We start from the raw sequence: 22,522 nt of genomic DNA on the forward strand, positions 1-22,522 counted from the left end.
GATAAGGTGTGATCGGGCAACCTTGAAAAATGGTTGTTTTTAATAAATAATTTAATTTTATTAAAACAACGATTTTGGTCCACGAAATTCAGAAAAACGGGTTCGGGAGTCGGTTACGTACGAGGAAGGATTAGCACCCTCGTAACGCCCAAAATTGGTACCTAGTTGATTAATTAATGTCTTAGTGTCGAAGATTGAAAAGTTTAAAGAAATTCAAAATACGATCATTGTATTAAAAACTTATATAAATCAAATTATATGTTAAGACCCTCTCATTTCAGAGAGAGAAAATGACATACCTAATGAGTAAGGGTATGATATTTTACATCCTCAAAGATGAGCTTGTCCTTAAAAAACTCATGCAATAAAATTTAAAAGGATATTCAATTGTTTAAGTCAGATGAAGAAATCGCAGCCCAATACGTTAGGGCACAATTTCTCAAAATTCTAAACATTGAATATTGCTTTTATTTATTTTTTGTGTTTTAAAAAAAAATCTCGTTTCGAGAAAACAACCTGTCATATCCAATGCGTTAGGACACAACGATTGAATTCCCAATAATAAGTTTTTATTTATTTTTTTAAAATACGAGCATTCTCGATTATTTAGATTCAACAAAGAAAATTGGAACCCAATACGTTATGGCTCAATCCTCTCGAAGATCCCAAATACCGAGTAATGTCTTTATTTCAAAATTTTCTCTTGTTTACGAGTTCGGGTAAAATTATATATGACGGAATAACAAGTATGATAATGCAAGTAAAAATAATACGAGCAAAAACAAATAAAAACAAAATAAAAAAATAAAACAAAACAATTATGTATATACCATAACAAGTAAATAAACAAATAAAAGTTAAAATATTTTTTAGGATAATAATGGGCATATAAGCAAATAAATAAATGAACATCAAGTGAAACAATAATAAAAATAAAGAAAATAGACAAAAATTATAAAATATATGTACATGTAAGAGAAATATACATGTATGTATATATATATAGAATCATAAAAAATATGAAAAAGATATATATATGTATATTAAGTTTATTAAATATAAGAGTATATGTAAGTATGTATATATACGTATATGTATATAAAAGCTATATATATAAAATATATAAACAAGTATATATCAATATTCATGAAAGAAATAAAATAAAAAAATGTATATAGATATATAAATATGTACATAAACAAAAAAAATATAAAGTAAATATATATGAGAATGATAATAACTAAAATAACAAAGATAACACAAAAAAAAAGTTGGACTAAATCAGGATACAATGAGATTTAAAAGGTAAAAATTATAAATAAAGAGAAAGATGACCCAATGGGAAGCACTGGAAACGGGCGAGGACCAGATGGGCAATTATTCCCAACCCTTTAAACGGCGTCGTTCCATGCATTTTCCTTCTAAAACGGTCTAAGGACCAAATTGAAAGAAAAATGAAAAATTTGTGGCAAAATTAAAAAACGTAAAAAGGGATAGGACCCAATTGTAACCAGCCTCAAAAGCAGAAGGATTGGGGGCGCAAATAACCCCTTTCATCCAGAAACACGCGGATCCTAGGCAGTTTGGGTCGGGCCGGTCTGATCCAGACTAAAATGACATCGTTTTGAGGCCTAAAAGGCATGCCCAAAACTGCGTCATTTTGGGGGCCTATTTAAATAAAAATTTTCTCAAAAATTTATTTCAACCCTCTTTCTAAAAAAAATTGAAAATCCTCTCAAAACTCTCTCCCTCTACTTCGGCCAGAACCCAAAAACGGCGAACAGGGTCGCCACGTCGCCGTCGCATATGGCGATCGAACGCCAGGCAAGTTTCCTCTTTTTTATATATATTCAACGTATGTACATATACTACTTTTCTTTTTAAACTAAAAAAAATGAAGAAAAAGGCTTCGTAAAAATAAAGAGAATGTAAAAAAAACCTTTTCGTTTTTGCTGGTATTGTTTTTGCTATTCTTAACCTTGAAACTTTTTTCTATATTTTTTTTGAGAAAAATAAACAACAAAAACCGAGAGCCCTCCCTTTTTCGATTCAAATCCAGCGACGGCCAAGACGGTGGGATGACGGGGTGATTCAGGTATCCCTCTTCCCTTTTTTATTTTATATTCGCTTTTGTTTACGTATACAGAGAAAAAAATAAATTAAATTAAAAAATAAAAGAACAAAAATAGATATCTAAATCCGAAATCCAAAAAATCACCTTAAGGCTTTTTGTTTTTTTATTTTCTGAAAAATCCTGAAAAAAAGGAAGAAGAAGCTACAAGCATTCGTTCCAGGCTTTTATAGCCGATTTACAATGCATTTTTGTTTTTTTTCTATTGTTTTGCACTGTTTGTTGCGTATTTCTACTTTCTTTTCTGTCATTTTTGCAGGCGTTGATGGAGTAGGTGGTGGCAAGCGACGGCGTCAGAAGGCGGCAACGGCAGAAGTCCAACAGTCAGTAGATGCAGCGCTAGGGTTTCAGACTTTCTGAAACCCTAGTTTGACTAATGGGTCAGAGGGTTTTAGGCCAATTGGGTTATTGGGCCTTTTGGGCCATTCGGGTTTTGGCATGCAATTAGGTTAGGTCTGATTTGTTATTGGACTTGTAATAGGTTTTTTGGGTAGGTTTAGTTTGGGCGTTTAATTGGTTTGGTTTTGGGCCCCGGGCTAAAATTGGGCTTGTACAGCTACCCCTCTTTACTCGTTGTCGTATAATAAGAACAGAGCAAAGACTAAGAAAAACCAATTTTGTCCGGTCTCACTGATTCTTGACTCGTTCTGGTGTTTCTCTTCTTTAGGTAGCTTTATTCTAGTCCACTGTGTCTTGTTGCTTCAATCCACTCCACTGCAACTTCAAAAAGATACAACTTGTAGCTTCAATCTACTCTGTCACAACTTCTGGGGGACGAGATTTGTGGTTTTAGCCTGCTCCACTGCAACGTCAGGGAAATAAGACTTTGATGTTTTAATCTGCTCCACTGCAACTTCAGGGAGATAAGACTTATTGCTTCAACCTACTTCCTTGCGACCTTAGGGAGATAAGATTTGATATGATAAGATTTAATCCAACCCTCTGCAACTTCAAAGGTATAGGATTCATCGTTTTAATCCGCTTCAATACAACTTTAGGGAGATAGGATTAGTAGCTTCAGCCTGCTCCACTGCAACTTCAGAGAGATAGGAATTATATCTTCAACCTGCCCCACTGCAATTTTAGAGGGATAAGGTTTGTTATTTCAACCTACTCTACTACAACTTCAGAGAGATAATGTTTGATATGATCTGCTCTACTGCAACTCCGGAGAGATAAGATTCGATTTGATAAGATCTGCTATCTACAGTCTACTCCGCTGCAAACTCAAAGAGGCGAGGCTGGTGTCTTCGATCTGCTTCGCTGCCAATACAGGAAGACAAGATCTGCTATCTTCAATCTGCTCCGCTGGAAACTCAGGGAGGTCAGGCTGGATATGATAACTTCAATCCATCCCACTGCAACTTCAGGGGTATGGGTAACTTCATTGATCTATTCTCTAGGGAACAGGATATGTAAAATCCATTTCATAGACTTATTTATGCCTAGTGATTAGGATGTCATAATCAAAATGAATCAAATACTCTTCACTAGATGTGTATGAATGATATTTGCATGAATGCAGAAATGTCATGAGAATGATCCCTCTTTAACGCTTAGGTTGTCATTGCTCGTTGTTCAATAAGGCTTTATTACCGTCAGAATGCTATCTTGTCTGGTTGGTAACGCTCGTATCTTACTTAATCGGATTTCCCCCACTATAATCTTCAAAGTTCAATCCACTGTAACTTTGGGACATAAAATTTGAACCATCCTCCTCCCACTGAGAATAAGATCTGGCTCTTTCCCAATCCTCTCCCGCTGCAATTCAGGGATACAGGATCTGAATTTCTTTGGTCTCATACACCATTCCCAAGGTGTTGTACCAAATGTTTATGCATAATTATAGAACTTTCTCTTCCGAGAAACCTCTTCTTTTCACTCGGTAATCATTGCTGATTTGTTCATTGAAGCTTTGTCACCAACACGACATCTTGTCAGTTTGTTCCATCAATGTTTAGACAACAAAATCCAAAAGGATGGTCTTAATTTAGACTTTTCCTTTTTAGATATTTCAACCTTTAAACTTGGTGTGTTCTAAACAATAGTCCTGTTTTAGGTCCTTATACTATTTAGAAACCTTCAGAGTAATATGTAGAACTTCTTATGCTTGAGTATTATCAGTCCATTAATCGTTATTTCAATGAAAAATGCTTGAAAAAGATTATTAAAATGGATAAGATGAAATTTTGTTGAGAGCAAAGTTCGAAATGAATAAATTAATCAAGATAACATTCCAAGATACGAAATGAGAATAAATTGATCAAGATGGCATATTTTGCCAAAATATGAAAACGAATAAAATAGAAATAGGTGCCTCAGATATCGTAATATGAGTTTCTTTGCCTAAACTTCTTGAGGACCCTTTTGAACTTGATATGTGTCTAAAAGATTTTGTTGATGCCTCGAGATGTAGCGTCTCTCACCTTCTTGCTAATTCAGAGAGGACAAGGCTACCACATGCCCCACCTTTGATCAAAATTTGAATTGCCCATTCCTGGGTTTTCAATTTAAAACCCATTTGGTCTCAAGGCGCCTATTGTGGGTTTTCACCTTGGCCTCTACTTTTTCTTTTTCTTTTCTTTTTCTTCTTTTCTTTTCTTTTCTTTTCTTTTCTTTTCTTTTTCTTTTATTTTTTTTTGTTTTTTTTAACATTCTTTGATTGAATTCGAACTCGTAGGATCAGGTAAGTCCTTGCTATCCTTTCTAGTCAAAATCAACGCTTCTCCAGATAAAACCTTTCACATAAGGTCCTTTTCAATTTGATATCCTCTTTCTTCTAAAGCCCTTTTTGTATGGGGAGGATTTTCTTCGATGCTAGGTCCCCCTCATGGAACTCTCTAAGGCGAACCTTCTTTGGTGAGCTCACGTCTTTTATTTTTGGTACATCTGACCAAGACGGATAACTTTGAACATTTCTCTTCAATCGAGATCTGATCCAACACTCGGAGAGAATGAATGAGCTAAACTGCGATAAGCCAATGTGTTACCCCAGTAGCAGTTTTTCCTCTCTTTTTTGTTTTGTTTTTGCTCCCACTGCACCGTGCATTTTAGGGCGAAATGTGTTAACCTTGAGTAGACTGCAAACTTCTGATATCGTGTTGTTGTTCAATTTTAGTGCATTGTTAGATGTGCTCCTTTTTGGCATTCCATACTGACATATGGTTTTTCGAGAATTCACAGACTGTTGACTTTGCGACATTGGCATATGAAGCAGCTTTTGCCCACTTAGTGAGGTAATTGATGACCATAAAGATAACCGTCAAAAACTTTAGGCGAGATCGGTCCTATGACATCTGTGCCCCACATAGAGAAAGGCCATGGCTTCCATTGATTCTTTGTAAGGTAGGATCTTGTTCTCCCATCCTTAACAAATCAGGAGATAAGCTATAGGCTCAGTTATCTCCAAAGTCCTAAGGTTTAATTTAGACACATATTCTGCTCAAAAGGAGGTTCTGAGTCAATAACAATGTCGCTCATATTACTAATATCTGGAGACCTGTTATAGGTACGAAAGTAGATCCAAAGAATAAAAGAATCTAAGAATATTTATCTGTATAGTATGATTATGAATGAAATGGAAACAATAAAAGAATATTTGCTCAAAGTGAGGAACAAAGATGTATTTTATTGAAATAAATATATTGAACATAAGCCTATCTCACAAAAGGATTCTTACTGCTCCTAGGCTTAGAGCAATAAGCGTGTTTTAGACATTACTCTGAGTTGGGTTTAAAAAATATAAGGATCTCTTCCACAGTCTCATTGTTCAAAACACCCCCAAGTATGTAAGGGTAGATATCTAATAAGGTCATTTTTCAATTGTGTTCTCATGTATGGCATTGATGTGAACACTTCCCTCCTTTTTCATACATCGTATTCACCCTATTATCAATGTGATTGGGTAACGGATTGTCTGTACTAGATGAATCATCAAATTTGACGATGCCCATACTGACGAGCCTTTTAACCAACTTTTTAAAGGCAGTGTAATTTTCTATAGAATGCTCCATAATTCCCACATGATAGGCACATTGCGCATTCGTGTCATACCATTTGGGGTACGGAGGTTGTAAAGGCTTCAAGTAGAAAGGGGAAACAACATGTGCGTCAAATAAACTCTGATACAGCTCCTAGTACGACATTAGGATTAGCGCAAATTGAGGCTTCTCGATGTTTTACTTTGTGCCAGATTCTTATCTTTGGGGGACCTGATGGCTAGTGGTTTTTGTCTTTGACTGGTCCACAATGATTGGTTTTGAGTAGCCCTTGTTATACTTGCCCGCATTATCCCTTTTATCTATTTTCTTCTTTGAGGCCTTTACAGTATCTAAGTATTCTACCCTTGCTTGTTTCGGATCATCACAGGCAACAAGTTTAACTAGATTGCTCCTCAAATTGGATCCTGAGCCCATTGAGAAATTCACCGGTGTCGAGGTACCGGTCTGGTATTGTGGTCAGACGTTAACAGTTACTCTTTGTTAATATGTATTTGGTTGTGCCTGGATGTTTGTTGGGGTAAAGCTTGGAAAATAAGCAGGGTCTTCATCATCCCCAAAGTGGACCGCTGGGTTTTTTTTCCTTTTTCTAACCCTTTATCCAATAACTGGGTTAACTGGCTCATCAGATTTCTTTGGACATCTAGCATCTGGTCCTTCATACTTGTTGAAATTTAGTCAATTGCTCTTGCATCTGTATTTGCATTTGCTCTAATCGTTCCAATCTCTGATCCATTCCTTTAGCTTCTGCTCAGGTACCGTGAGGGTGTTGGTTTGGTAGGTTGGTTTCCATTGACTCTGAAATGATTTCGTTTGATTAGGGTCTTTTAGTAAAATTTGATGCATGCAATAAAATGTAATGTAGATGCATGAATGCAAAAAAGACGTTGACTCTAATTCAATTCCATCTAGAAAACTTTACTAAAAACAAATTTCTTTACATAAAACGGATATTTACATATACGACCTTGTCCTAATACTCGAGGTAAATACATCGATCCTTTTTCTCAAATTCGTATGTTAAAATCGAATCTTGCGAACTCTTCAAAGGGGTATATTATCTATCTCATTTTTACTTGATCCCAGCCGCGACCCATTGGTCATTTGTCCTCGCGTCATTAGCTCTGTTAGTAGCTCTCGAATAATCTTCGTCAGTTTGAATCTTCTAGCAACGAAGCAAAGTCACGCACTTATCCTTCCCTCGTTACGTTTTCTCGGACCGTATTAGGACGACCATTTTATTTTCCACTTTATTAAGAAACTCATTTTCTGTGACAAGCTCTCTATTTAGTAACTGAACGTGAATCAATACCTCTTTTCTATGATGAAAATGCAATGCGATCATAACCAAAACAAAAGAAAACAGATTAGTACTAAACAAAAGCAAGCAAGAAAGAAACAAATTGAGCCCCTACTCGGAAGACCACTATGGTTTGGTGTAATTATTCCTAAGATGGGCAATTAGGGCTCACTGTATGCAGCTTGGCTCTAAAGTAAGGGTACCTGAACCGGCTGATTCCTCGATCCTCACCCATTATAGGCTCATACGGATTGAGTTCAGTTCAGGGGAATACATTTCCCAATGGCTGCACAGAGATGAAAATCTCACAAAGACATAGGTACGAATGTATCCCGAAAGTGATCCGCTATCCTGCACGAAGGTGAAGACCTCACGAAGGAAATAGCTTCTCACTCCCACTTAAAAGGGTATAATCAAGCGGTTATGTAATGCAATATGCAGAAACATATCAAAAAATTCAAACCAATAGAGTGATTATAAACCGAAGTAATAACAACAAAATAGACAAAACGTAACAAAATGATCATAGATTTACCGAGTTTCGGGTTACCTCTAGGGATTCGGTGTGGTTCTACCTAGGGTAAGGTCTTAGGGCTTATTATATGCGATTTGGTTCTACCAGCAGATTCCTCGATCCTCACCCATTATAGGCTCATATGGACTGAGTTTAGTTCAGGGGAATACATTTCCCTATGGCCATGCGAAGATGAAAATCTCACGAAGACATAGGTACGGATATATCCCGGAAGCGATTCACTATCCCATGGGAGGTGAAAACCTCACGAAGGTGTAGTTTCTCACTTCCACTTAAAAGGGTAAAATCGAACGATCATGTAAATGCAATATGCAAAAACTATATCGAGACTTAAACAAATAAAGCAGATATAACAAAACGATGCAGACTACGTGCAACAAAAGGATCGTAAATTTGAACCAAATTTTTCATTTTCGACAAAAAGAAAAGAAATAATCAACCTGTGGCTTGACTCTCTTATTTAGTCCCCAGTAGAGTCGCCAAGCTGTTGACACCATTTTTTGATTAAATCGGAGTCGACTTGGATTTTAAAAAACGAAAACGAACATGGGAGTCGCCACCAATCCTTTTTGATAAGGTGTGATCGGGCAACCTTAAAAAACGGTTGTTTTTAATAAACAATTTATTTTATTAAAACAATGATTTTGGTCCACGAAATTCAGAAAAACGGGTTCGGGAGTCGGTTACGTACGAGGAAGGATTAGCACCCTCGTAACGCCCAAAATTTGTACCTAGTTGATTAATTAATGTCTTAGTGTCGAAGATTGAAAAGTTTAAAAAAATTCGAAATACGATCCTTGTATTAAAAACTTATATAAATCAAATTATATGTTAAGACCCTCTCATTTCAGAGAGAGAAAATGGCATACCCAATGAGTTAGGGTATGATATTTTATATCCTCAAAGATGAGCTTATCCTTAAAAAACTCATGCAATAAAATTTAAAAGGATATTTAATTGTTTAAGTTAGATGAAGAAATCGCAGCCCAATACGTTAGGGCACAATTTCTCAAAATTCTAAACATTAAATATTGCTTTTATTTATTTTTTGTGTTTTAAAAAAATTCCTCGTTTCGAGAAAACAACGTGTCATATCCAATGCGCTAGGACACAACGATTGAATTCCCAATAATGAGTTTTTATTTATTTTTTTAAAATACAAGCATTCTCGATTATTTAGATTCAACAAAGAAAATTGGAACCCAATACGTTATGGCTCAATCCTCTCGAAGATCCCAAATACCGAGTATTGCCTTTATTTTTAAAATTTTCTCTTGTTTACGAATTCGGGTAAAATTATATATGACAGAATAACAAGTATGATAATGAAAGTAAAAATAATACGAGCAAAAACAAATAAAAATAAAATAAAAAATAACACAAAACAATTATGTATATACCATAACAAGTAAATAAATAAATAAAAGCTAAAACATTTTTTAGGATAATAATGGGCATATAAGCAAATAAATAAATGAACATCAAGTGAAACAATAATAAAAATAAAGAAAATAGACAAAAATTATAAAATATATGTACATGTAAGAGAAATATACATGTATGTATATATATAGAATCATAAAAAATATGAAAAAGATATATATATGTATACTAAGTTTATTAAATATAAGAGTATATGTAAGTATGTATATATACGTATATGTATATAAAAACTATATATATAAAATATATATACAAGTATATATCTATATTCATGAAAAAAATAAAATAAAATAAATGTATATAGATATATAAATATGTACATAAACTAAAAAAATATAAAGTAAATATATATGAGACTGATAATAACTAAAATAACAAAGATAACACAAAAAAAAGTTGGTCTAAATCAGGATACAATGAGATTTAAAAGGTATAAATTATAAATAAAGAGAAAGAGGACCCAATGGGAAGCGCTAGAAACGGGTGAGGACCAGATGGGAAATTATTCCCTGCCCTTTAAACGGCGTCGTTCCATGCGTTTTCCTTCTTAAACGGTCTAAGGACCAAATTAAAAGAAAAATGAAAAATCTGTGGCAAAATTAAAAAACGTAAAAAGGGATAGGACCCAATTATAACCAGCCTCAAAAGCGGAAGGACTGGGGGCACAAATAACCCCTTTTATCCAGAAACACGCGGATCCTAGGCGATTCGGGTCGGGTCGGTCTGATCTTGACCAAAACGACGCTGTTTTGGTGCCTAAAAGTAGGGGTAAGCATTCGATCGAATCGAATTGAATCGAAAATTTTCGAGTTAATCGAGTTTTCGAATCTCTTTTTATCATCCTAACTTTATTTGAAGTTTTCTCGAATCAAGTCGAGTGATATGGAATTCGAATCGAATCGAATATATTTGTTCGAGTTAAATTTTAAAAAATAATTTTGGGTCCTTGTAACTATTGTCACCCATCGTAATGAAATTTGACCACCTTAATCAAATTTTTTATTAACTTTCATCACCTCATAATTTATTTATTAATTTTTTATATACTGGTTAGCTTCTTTGCTTGCTTAGTTGTTTCAATTATCTTCAGATTCTTGTCACTATGTATTTTGGAATTAAAAAATATATTAAATGTAAAAATATGATTTTTTTAATAAAATTTATTTTAAAAATAAAATGTGAAATTGATACCAATATAAAATTTTAACATGAATATTTTATGGCATAATTAATAATTCAATTTTAATATAAATATTCAATATGACTAAACAATTCAATAATATAAATAATATAAAATGTGAAATTTAATTTAATAATATAAATAGTAGATATAAATAAAATTATTACTATTTATGCTTAGTGACTTTTTTTTGGATAATTTTGATTTTTTCTTTGAGAGTAAAGGGTGAGAAGTAAAAGTTTAGAGGGAAAATAAAAAGTTTTGGGGAATAAGGGAAAGTAAATAGGGGGAGTAAAATTTTGGAGGGAAAATATTAAAAAAAAATTGGAGGGGGGAGGGTTTGGGGTATATGGGAGGTGGGATGGGAAGAGAATAAAACTTTTAGGGGAAAAGTGGGAGGGAGTAAAAATTTGGGGGGAAAATAAAAGGTTTTGAGGGTTTTGGGGAGTAAAATTTTGAGAAAAAGTAAATGGGAGAGTAAAATTTTGGTGGGAAATAGATTTTGGGTAGATTGGGGGGTTGGGAGGGGAGGGGAGTAAAAGTTTTCGGGGGAAGTGGGAAGGAGTAAAAGTTTTGAGGGAAAAATAAAAAGGTTTGGGAATTTAGGGTAAAATTGTAAAATATTATAGTTTGATATTCGAATTATTCGAGTTATTCGAATTCGAAAACTCAACTCGATTCGAACTCGAAATTCGAAAAAAAATTCAAGTTGATTCGAATAACTCGATTAACTCGAATAACTCGATTCATTTAACTCAAAATTCAAATTTTTTTTCGATTTTTTCGAATCGAATCGAGTTTTACTCACCCCTACCTAAAAGGCATGCCCAAAACTGCGTCATTTTGGGGGCCTATTTAAATAAAAATTTTCTCAAAAATTCATTTCAGCCCTCTTTCTAAAAAAAAACTGAAAATCCTCTCAAAACTCTTTCCCTCTACTCCGGCCAGAACGCAAAAACCGGCGAACAGGGCCACCACGTTGCCGCCGCGTATGGCAATCAAACGCCAGGTAAGTTTCCTCTTTTTTATATATATTCAACATATGTACATATACTACTTTTCTTTTAAAACTAAAAAATAAATAAAGAAAAAGGCTTCGTAAAAATAAAGAGAATGTAAAAAAAAACCTTTTCGTTTTTGCTGGTTTTGTTTTTGCTATTCTTAACCTTGAAACTTTTTTCTATATTTTTTTTAGAAAAAAAACAACAAAAACAGAGAGCCCCCCTTTTTCGATTCAAATCCGACGACGGCCAAGACGGTGGGACGACGAGGTGATTCAGGTATCCCTCTTCCTTTTTTTATTTTATATTCGCTTTTGTTTACGTATATAGAGAAAAAAATAAAATAAAATAAAATGATAAAAGAACAAAAATAGATATCTAAAACCGAAATCCAAAAAATCACCTTAAGGCTTTTTGCTTTTTTATTTTCTGAAAAATCCTGAAAAAAGGAAGAAGAAGCTACAAGCATTCGTTCCAGGCTTTTATAGCCGATTTAGAATGTATTTTTGTTTTTTTTCTACTGTTTTGCACTGTTTGTTGCGTGTTTCTGCTTTCTTTTCTGTCATTTTTGCAGGCATTGATGGAGTAGGTGGTGGTAGGCGACGGCGTTAGAAGGCGGCGGCGACAGAAGTCCAACAGTCAGTAGATGCGTCGCTAGGGTTTCAGACTTTCTGAAACCCTAGTTTGACTAATGGGTCAGAGGGTTTTGGGCCAATTGGGTTATTGGGCCTTTTGGGCCATTCGGGTTTTGACATGTAATTAGGTTAGGCCTGATTTATTATTGGGCTTGTAATGGGTTTTTTGGGTAGGTTTAGTTTGGGGGTTTAATTGGTTTGGGTTTTGGGCCTTAGGCTAAAATTGGGCTTGTACAATTATTATGGAAATTTTTATACATAATGCAACCCAACTATTTTAAAATTAAAAAAATGCTAAACGAGTAAATTTATCACTCAATTAAAGAGTTTCGTAAGTAAATCTACTCATTGGCTGGGCATCTGTCTAGACTTGAAGGTTCGTTTGAAAATTGAGAGAATTTAAACAAAATACGAAGTTTAAAAAATGAGCTTGGAAAAAATTTAAGGCCCGTTTTTATAAGTTGGGCCTTAGGCAAGCCTAAATATATTATGTTATAAAAATATTATATTAACTATATATGTTAAATAATAGTTATATATATTTATATTTATATTAAATCATTAACCCAATAACAATTAAACTCATTACCCAAAACCTAAAAAAAAAAAAACTTAGTTGACTAAATAACCTAATCCAAAATATAACCTTACTCATTGAGTGATTTCAAACTATGAAAATTCTCAATAAAAATTCTCTAAGACCAAAATTAAAATGGAAGCAACTCAAAGATAAAAGAGTAATGAAAGAACAAAAAAGCCACAAAAAAGCAAAAGCACACCAAATGTTTGAGTAAATACTTCAATAGTATTCAATTACCATAAATGATTATAATTGAGTAATTACAAATAAAGGGGAAAACTCTATTACAATTGAATTTCCCTAAATCCAACGATACAGTTTACTATACATTGACGGTCAAAAATAAAACTTATCTATAATTGATATTCTTAAAGGATTGTGTCAATCTTTTAAAATTACAAAATTAAAACTTATCAAATTACAAACTTCTAAGATTACTCTTCATATTTACTGTAGAAGTCCAAATTTGCTGGCCCAGTAAAAAATAAAAACAATGGCCCAAATTACACTCAACAGGCCCAAAAATAAAAAACTCTAGCCCAGGAAACTAAAAATTTTCAGCAGCAGAGAACCCTAGCAGCTACTGGCCGCCGCTCCTGCTTCTGCCCAGCCCCAGTGCTGCGTGCTCTGCCAGGCTCCCTCACGCACGCCACCGCCACCATCACCAATCGTTGGCCCTCACGCGTGTCAGACACCTGCAGAGAGCAATAAACACTCAAGCACAAGAAGACAACAGAAGCATACAACAGAAAAAAACAAGAAAATAGAAACAAAAAGTTGTTAAATGGCTATAAAAAGCCACAATGAACAATAGTTCTCTCTTCTGGCAATTTCACGAATATTAGAAACAATAAAAGGTGTTGATTTAGATATTTTCGGGGTTTTTTTTCTTTGTTTTCCATTTTTATTTATTTATTATTTTTACAAATCTATTTTAATAAAAAAGGTGCATAGAATAAAAAGAAAGAGGAGGGAGCATACCTGTGGCCGGGCATAGCACCACCGTCGGGAGTTCCCCTCCGCTTTTCAAGGCCGCAAAAACCCATTAGGATTTCGCTTAGGCGGCGGCCGAAGTGACAGGCCGAAAGGCCCTTCCTTTTTTTTTCTTTTGTTTTTTGGTTTCAAAATACCCAAATCGGGTATATATTTTAGGAAAATGGATTTTTTTTTTAAAAAAAAATTGTGTTTGGGGCATTTTTGGCCCTCCAGCATGGCAGCGCTACGGCGGGGCTACGGCGGAGCCACCGCGAGAGCTCGCCGGTGTGTGGCCAGTTTCTGGAAATGTTGAGAGAGGGGGAGGGAGATTTCTTTTTTTTTAAAAATGAAAGATCTGAAATGAGGGTTAAAAATTTTTTGACTTAAATAAAGGAGTAAAACGGCGTCGTTTCAAGAGTGGCCGACCCGCATGCGTGACCCGACCCGCCTAGGGGATCCGCACGTTTCTGTTAAGTGGGCTATTTGCGCCTTTGGTCCCTCCTCATTGTTAATCTGTTTTAATTTAGTCCCTATGCTTGTTTATTTATTTTTTAATTTGGCCCCACGAATTTTCTGCATGTTCCTTTTTAGTCTGCGTTGAAACGCTGCGTGCTGGGGTTGGGAATATTGCGCAATCAGTCCCTCCTTCTTAACTCGCGTTTTACTTTAGTCCTTTAATATCTTTTTATTTCATTTTCAAATCTGCCCCCCCAAATTTTTTTATTTTTTATTTTGTTCTTATATTACGTCATTAATATTATTATTGTTACAATTTACTTATTTATTTTTTTAAAAACTTCAAATTTTGTCATATACATATACATGCACGCATTTTATAATACACATACATTTTTTAAAATTAATATATATACATATTTATATATGTTATTATTCTATAATCCATATGCATTTTTATTTTCATATATATATATATACATATGTCTTTTACATTTTATAATTTTTAAAAAATATATGCATACATTCTTTCTTATAACCTATACATATATTTTATAATTCCTAAATATATATATATTTCCATGTTTTATCATTTTAAAATATGTACATGCATACATATGTTTTTATAATATTGGCATATATTTTATAATTTATATATATACGCGTTTTTATTTTATAAAAAAAACTATCCACATATATTTATACATATATTATTTATTTTCATAACTATATTTTCATATTTTCTTTTTACATAGTTTTATTTATTTTATTTATTGTAATCACTTGGTGTTTATTTATTTATTCACATACACTATTACTTTTCTAAAAATGCTTTAGTTCTACTTATTTATTTACTTGCTATTTTTTTTTATATGTAATCGCTTTGTCATTTTCATTTTGCCTACTCATCATTTTGTTGTTACTCACATTATTTATGCTTACTTCGTCGTATTTGTTATTGTTTCGTCATGCATATCTTACACCATACATCAAAAGGAAAATTTTTCAAATTAAGGCAATATTTTGCGTTGGAAAATTCGAGAAAACGTGCCCTAACGTACTGAGTCTCGATTTCTCGTCTGATCAAATAGCCGAATATGCTTTCGAAATTTCAAAGTGAGGCAATATTTTGCATTTAGAAATTCGAGAGAACGTGCCCTAACGTGCTGGGTTTCGATTTCTCGTTCGACTAAATAGCCAAATATCCTCTTAAATCTCAATCCATGTCATTCGAGTTTTTTAAGGATCGTACTCTAAATTTCTTTAAAGTTTTCAATCTTCGACATTAAGTCATTAACTAATCAACTAGGTACCAATTTTGGGCGTTACGAGCGTGCTAATCCTTCCTCGTATGTAACCAACTCCCAAACCTGTTTTTCTGAATACCGTAGACCAAAAGCATTGTTTTAATAAATCTAAACCATTTATTAAAATAATTATTTTACGAGGTGACCCGATCACACCTCATCAAAAAAGATTGTTGTCGACACTCCCATGTTCGTTTTTTTATTATTAAAACCCAAGTCGACCCCGTTTTCACGAAAAAAATGGTGTCAACATTTACCAATATAGCCCTTATTCTCCTTAAATGTTTCACTAGGCCACCAAGACTGCAAGTAGATAAATTTCTACATATATTCCACAAATCAAGTCAGTTCAAGTGGATCAAATGAATCTCATTTAATCAATTAACCTCCATGAAATGCTCTTTGTGCATTAGTCACAGACTTTGATATACAAGCCGTGACATACCTATGTACCCAAATGAAAAACAAAATTAAGTGACTAGACAATGTTAACAAAGCCAAATAGGCTCCAAATAAAACCTTCTAGTAATCTGTCAAAAAAGTAATTAACCAAACATTCTAACATTGATTAAAAAACAATATCCCAAAAAAAAAAAAGTAGTAAAGCTTCTAGCCTTCGCTCTTTTGTTGGCTCTTTCTCCTTTGTACCAAAATCGACCACAATGCTTTCTTCATTTTCTTGAGTTAGCTAAATTAACATTATTCCTGAATTAGTTATCCTTGGCACCCTTCTCACAGTGGTGACAATTGGAGTTTGGTTGATTGGAGGGTGTTGCTGAGTTCTTGTAGGAGCTCTCTTAAACTATACGAGTAACAATGATTTTTTTAATTATTAAATAAGCTTGGTGGATAGTTGGAATTATTGAAATTAGGCAATTTAGTTTAAATGGACACAAGAAGTTTTTCCTTAAACCTTGTAGTATTACGTGCAGTTTCAGGTCCCTGGGTTGTAGGTTTTAGTGTATCAGTTGGAGGTGTTAAAGTTGCAGATTGAGGTGTAGCACCTGCAGCTTGAGATCCAAGGACTTTTTTTCTTTGAGATTTATGCGTAGTTTTTTTTCTTCTTGTTGTTACCTCAAACCTTCCCTTACATGTTCTGACATTGTGGCCCGATTGACCACCACATTTCATGCAGTTCATTTGCATGCCCTCCTCGACCATCTTTCACCAGTAGTTGAGCTTCATCTACTCCCTTTTTCCTTGCTTTGCGGGGTTTGCCTGGTGGCCTTCTAAGCAGTAGAGGTTGTATTGGCTCTATACTTTGAACTTGACTCCACTGTTTTGCACCTCTGATTGGTTTGATCAAATGTGAGTAAATTGAAATGTATGTGGTCTTGGGGTAACATGGGTCCGCATAACTTTCTAGCCTCTCTTGCAACATCATCATGATAGTTAATACATTAATGGAATTCCTTTCAAGGAAAAAAAGATTAGTTAGAAATTATGGTTTATCCACGTGTTTCAACATCATAAATTACTGGTTAGATCCTATTTTATTTATGAACAAGTATGGTCATCCAAGTTAACCACATGTTGTGGGATGGACCACATGCAACTTGGTACATCAGCCCACCAACATGCATTGGCCAACACCTATTAACAAAAGTATGTTACACTTAAAAACAGTAGCAAAATCTTAGATATTTAAGAACATATGGCAAACCAACACTCAACTAAAACAAGACTTAGAAACAGTAGCAAAACATTAGATATTTGAGAACATAAGAAAATTTTGACATATGTTACAACAGTTTACAAACAGTAGCCAAAAAGTAGATATTTAAGAACATATGACAAACTAACACTTAACTAAAACAAGACTTAAAAACAATAGCAAAATATTAGATATTTAAGAACATGTGAAATTTTTGGCATATGTTACACTTTAAAACATATTTAAAATGGTAGCAAATCATTATATAAGTAAGGACATATGGAAAACCAACATATAACCAAAACTACACTTAAAAACAGTAGTAAAACATTAGATATTTAAGAACATATGAAAAAAAGTAGCAAATCATTATATAAGTAAGAACATATGGCAAACCAACACTTGACCAAAACAACACTTATAAAAAACTAGCCAAACAGTAGATATTTAAGAACTTAAAATGAGTTGGAACGATTCACCTATTGCACAGCTCAGTTTTGGTGTCCAACTTCTTCTGAATCTTTGGACACAATGGTTCAATGACTTTCTTAGCTTCTTTCTTTTGAGCAATCCTTTGTATAATTTTGGTCATAATGGTATCCACGCAAGTTAGGATGAGCTTATCCTTAGCACCTAGAATAAACTTGTAGACATAAACAATAAAATTGTTAGTGGTATGCAAATTAGTGAAGAAATAAATCTAAAAGACATAAAAAAAATGGTGTTAGGAGTCAACTTACCTTATTAAAATACTCTGATAGATTGTTTGACAACATGTTAGATTTGGATCTGGTGGAGAAATGAGCTTTTGACCACTAAGCTGGGTGTTTCTGAGCCAACCATTGATGTGTTGCATTTAACAAATTCTTCATTTCTACCATTACTTCAACAAGCTCTCTTCCATATGTTGATCTGGTAGCTTTCTATAAGGTACCTTTCAATGCCTTACCCTTGTGGCTATTCTTGAAGTTAGTGTATAAATGTCTAACACATGTCTTGTGATTTGCATTAGGGAATAGCCCAGCAATGGATTCCACAAGGACGTGTTTAGACATGTCATTTCCACTATCAGTTAGGAATAAACAAATAAAAAATAGTTAATAGTAAAGTAATACAAATATCTTTTGTCTGTCAGTCATAAATGTCTAATGGTTGATTTTCTGAATGTCCAAGTTATTTGCAAATAGTTCAAGGAACAAGAACCATGATGACTGGTTTTCACTCTCTACTGCTGCATATGCAATGGGGTGGGATAAATACAATCATTTGCATCAATCCCAACTGCAGACAATAGATGGCCTCCATAGTAACCCTTTAAGAAACAGCCATCAAGGCTGGTAATTGGCTTGCACCCATCTCTTAACCCTTCCTTACAAGCAGCTAAACAGATGTACATTCGTTGGAACAACCTATTGTCTAGCTTACATATATGGTTGTGGTCCTAGGGTTTGTGTATCTAAGTTCCCCTAGGTATTCATATCATCCCATATTGTTTATTGTGGCTTCCTATAACCATCTCTAGTGTCGTAATCTTGGCCCTACCACATTTTCTATGGGGCACATGAATTAGGAAGTCTTTCTTCACATCTTGTTGTAGGTTACGAATGGAATACGTAGGATCAGTCTGAAACTTTTCCAGGTAATGTTGTACCAACAATTAGCTAGAAATATTCCTATTCTTGGTCTCTTTCAAGCAACTATGTCATTGTCTTCATCTGCCAAGTATTATCTTGGGGATCTTTTTTATTCATCTTTAAACCCTATAAAAACCATGGACAGGCTGACCTATACACTGCCTTTACCCTCTTCTTGCCATTCTTGTCAAACCTCACTTTTGTATCTGTTCAAGCTACCATATTGCCTAATAGCTTCCTTCAGAACCTCCCTATTAGCAAATACCATCCCAGTCTTCAAGTCAGGGTTTCCCATATCTATCCTAGTGTCGGATTTAGGGGAATTGTTTCACTCCGAGTCAAAAGAGTGAACATCGTGTAATGACTCTAACAGCCCGCTTTTAGTGTCACTCTCAACCATTAATCCTTGATTTTCCCCTATCATCACCTTATAAATCCATTAGGTTCATTTCTACAACCTGAACAACATGAACTTCACAAACCTTCACATTAACTTCACCGATAATATTGTTATTATCTTCAAAGTCAGAGACAAAAATCTATTTTAGTTTTATAAGCATGGTAGTTGGAATCTTTTGAATCAGATTTTGTACTCCTTGTTTCCCTACCCTCACTTGCTACCTTACCTTCCCTACCTTCATCACCTACTGTCTTTCATTGACTTTCAACACTAGCATATGTTTTATCTTCAACATATACATGGAGATAATGATTTCTAGGCATACAAGGTACCGTATTAACTGTATCACTATCAATTTTCAGTGGCCTAACGTTTACCCCCTTCTTCTTACCAAGACAAATGAACCATATCCTCCTTCAGACTTATTCGAGACATCATGCCATGCATTTCAATCATGGAAATAGCCTCTACATGGCAATAGTCAAAGTAACCAACTGATCTTCCTTTGCATTTCATGGTTAGCGAGTTCAATAGGAGCCCATCATGATTCATGACAACTTGTAAAATAGTCCGATCTGGATTCTGTAAAAAGCATTAACTTCTAATCTATTTCTAAAAAAACTCTAATATTAAACATAAAACTGCTTCTTGTACTCCAAAACAGTAAAATTTTCTTTTAATTTAAATGCATGAAACAGTAACAAATCTAAATTTCCTTATACTCCAAAACAGTATGAAAAGTATAGCGTTTGTTAACCATACTCTAATTAATTAGATACACTAGTCATACCATAGCATCACTGACCAGACACATGTTTACACCTTATTTTATTATTATCAACTTGCAGGAAGCATCAATATTCAGATACACCTTTGGCATATTTACAAACATATGGTCAAGTAAAATTGTTTGAATCCCAACTTATGACCCACAACGACCATCAAACGTACAAGCAAACATGGAATTAACTTTTCCAGCTATGCCTTTTTGTGCTTCACCAGCAGACAACACATAGTCCACATTCCTAACAATTTTCTATTCAACAATACTGCTATACGAAGTTAACATTTCCCATCTTTCATCATGCATAAAAGCACAAAGAATCCAACATGCTAACCATAAAATGACATCAATAAGAAAGCCAACACTTTCAGGTCCTCTTATGTTCTATCTATAGATATCATTTTAAATTTCAATGCATCAAATACCAGTGCCACAATTATTTCATAGATACTTTCAACAATCAGCCCCAAAAAATTCAATCAAACAATGCAAACAGTTATGAAGGCTCAATAGAATAGAATAAATCAACAACACAAACCCAACAATCCAACATATTTTACAATCATAAACTGAAAACGTGTTACCCCAAACATAGTAGAATCTAAACAAAAAAATACACGAAGCATGGGTCAAGACTAGTTACAACCGACATTTGAACAAAACCCAAAATAAATTTAGGAAAATTTCATCAATAAATTAAATAAACATCGCAATAGACCACCATTACCGTATTTCACTGGCTATGCCCCTTCAAACGAAGCTGTCTCCTCGCCATAATGCTTTGTTGTATCCCTCACCACACCTTTGTTTACTATGCTCTCAATTCGTTTTCACCAAATTTCCTTTTGCTCCTCAAAATTTCCTCCCAAATCACTATTTTTGCAACTAATTTCTCTTCTCCCAAATTGAAATGTTTAGGGTTTTTTTTCCACCAATTCAATAAAATTCAAAAAATTATTTCGATCCATTAGGGGTTTAATTTTATAGGTTTTGTCGCTTTCTTCATTTAGCTTCACCGTTTAATCTTTAGGGGTTATTAAAGCATTGTCATTTTGGTTGTAACTGAGAGTATAATTCTTTAATTATGTGGAAAAAAATTAATTACTTGTATTACATAGTTAACAATCCATTAGTGAGAAAACAAAGGAGTGATCAGTTGGAGTAATTATATTAACAACTGTGATTAAATTGAGAAAAAATATTAAAGTGACTAAAATAGGATAAACTCAATTTTAGAGTGATCATAGAAATACCCTAATTAAACTGATACAAAAGATGATATGGTATTAGACTTTCATCCCATATTTTGAAACTTTAACACTATTGAAAATGTATGATTACAAGCTTAATGTCATCTTTGAAATCAAAACTTGAAAATGTCATTCAAGAATCTTGTGATATTCTTTGAACTAAACATGTTTTATAAACTTAATAATTGGTATCTATAGCTATAGTGTTGTTTAGATGTATTTTGGTTGGTGTTATCCAAAACAAAACAAAATCAGATCAAATACTTATACAAGTATAAAGGTGTTTGTATTTTTTTTTAAAAAAAATTATAGAACATGCAAAAAAAAACATTTTAACTCTTAAAACTCGTCAATATAGTTATCACAAATAATACCTAAAGTACTTTTTATCTTTAGTTGATATCTCTCTTAGTTCAATAATTATTCAAACGATTAAGTTTATATATTTTTTTTAAAATTACCAATTAAAAAAGTTCATGTGGCAAATTATTATTTTATTTATATGTACATCTTTTTATTTTTATATTTTCTTCCTTCCTTCCTTTTGTATTGAGTTTCTTCTATGTGTGAGCATTTGAACTTCATGTTTTGATTAAGGTTTGTAGAACTGAATAGATGGTCAAATCGATTATGACACTAATTTTTTATTTGGCAGATTTGTCTGGTTCAATTAAATACATTATAAAAAATTCATAAAAATTAAAAATATATATTTTAAAAATAAATAAAACCAATTCAATCAATTTTTTACCTCAGTTCAATCGATCTGTATCAATTCATGGGCCAACCGATTCAACCCCTATCTTCAAATTAGTACCCAACTGATTCCCAAACCAATAAGTCCAACCGACTAAACCATTTTCAAAAAACTGATTTTTCATCAAAAAAAATAACTTTTCCAATCCTGTCAAGTCAAACAAACAACCTTCAAAAACAAAATCAATCACCAACATCTCTACCTCAAGAGGGCAAATTTCGGTCATTGTCAAACATTATAACAATTTATTATCATTTAGAATCTTTTAACAGATATAACATTTTGATGTAAAAAGGGCAACAAAAGAATAATTAATATAATTTAAGTACTAATTTGTGAATCATACTTTTTTAAAATAAGCATAATGGTTGGGCAAAAAAATAGTTGAAGTATCACTTGTTACTAAAAAAATTTAAGTACCAAATTAAAATAAAATAGGAGTAAAATATTTTTTTTCTTGAATATGGTGGCTTTGTGAAAATCTAGTGTAAAGTAAGTGCGA

The 22,522-nt window shown here is 33.5% G+C and overlaps 1 protein-coding gene across 1 annotated transcript; it reads right to left on the bottom strand.

The window, feature by feature from the left end:
- Positions 1-15,885: 15,885 nt before the first annotated feature.
- On the bottom strand, positions 15,886-22,075 carry LOC121215473 (uncharacterized). The gene is made up of 4 exons (XM_041090054.1): positions 20,741-22,075; positions 17,936-18,190; positions 17,675-17,838; positions 15,886-16,953 (listed from the first exon to the last, which is right to left on the bottom strand). The coding sequence occupies exons 2-4, from the start codon at positions 17,969-17,971 to the stop codon at positions 16,629-16,631; spliced, it is 525 nt and encodes a 174-aa protein (XP_040945988.1). The 5' UTR covers positions 17,972-18,190; positions 20,741-22,075; the 3' UTR covers positions 15,886-16,628.
- Between the last annotated feature and the right edge of the window lie 447 nt (positions 22,076-22,522).

Source organism: Gossypium hirsutum, chromosome D03 (assembly GCF_007990345.1).
Source record: "Gossypium hirsutum isolate 1008001.06 chromosome D03, Gossypium_hirsutum_v2.1, whole genome shotgun sequence".
Classification (NCBI taxonomy): Eukaryota; Viridiplantae; Streptophyta; class Magnoliopsida; order Malvales; family Malvaceae; genus Gossypium; species Gossypium hirsutum.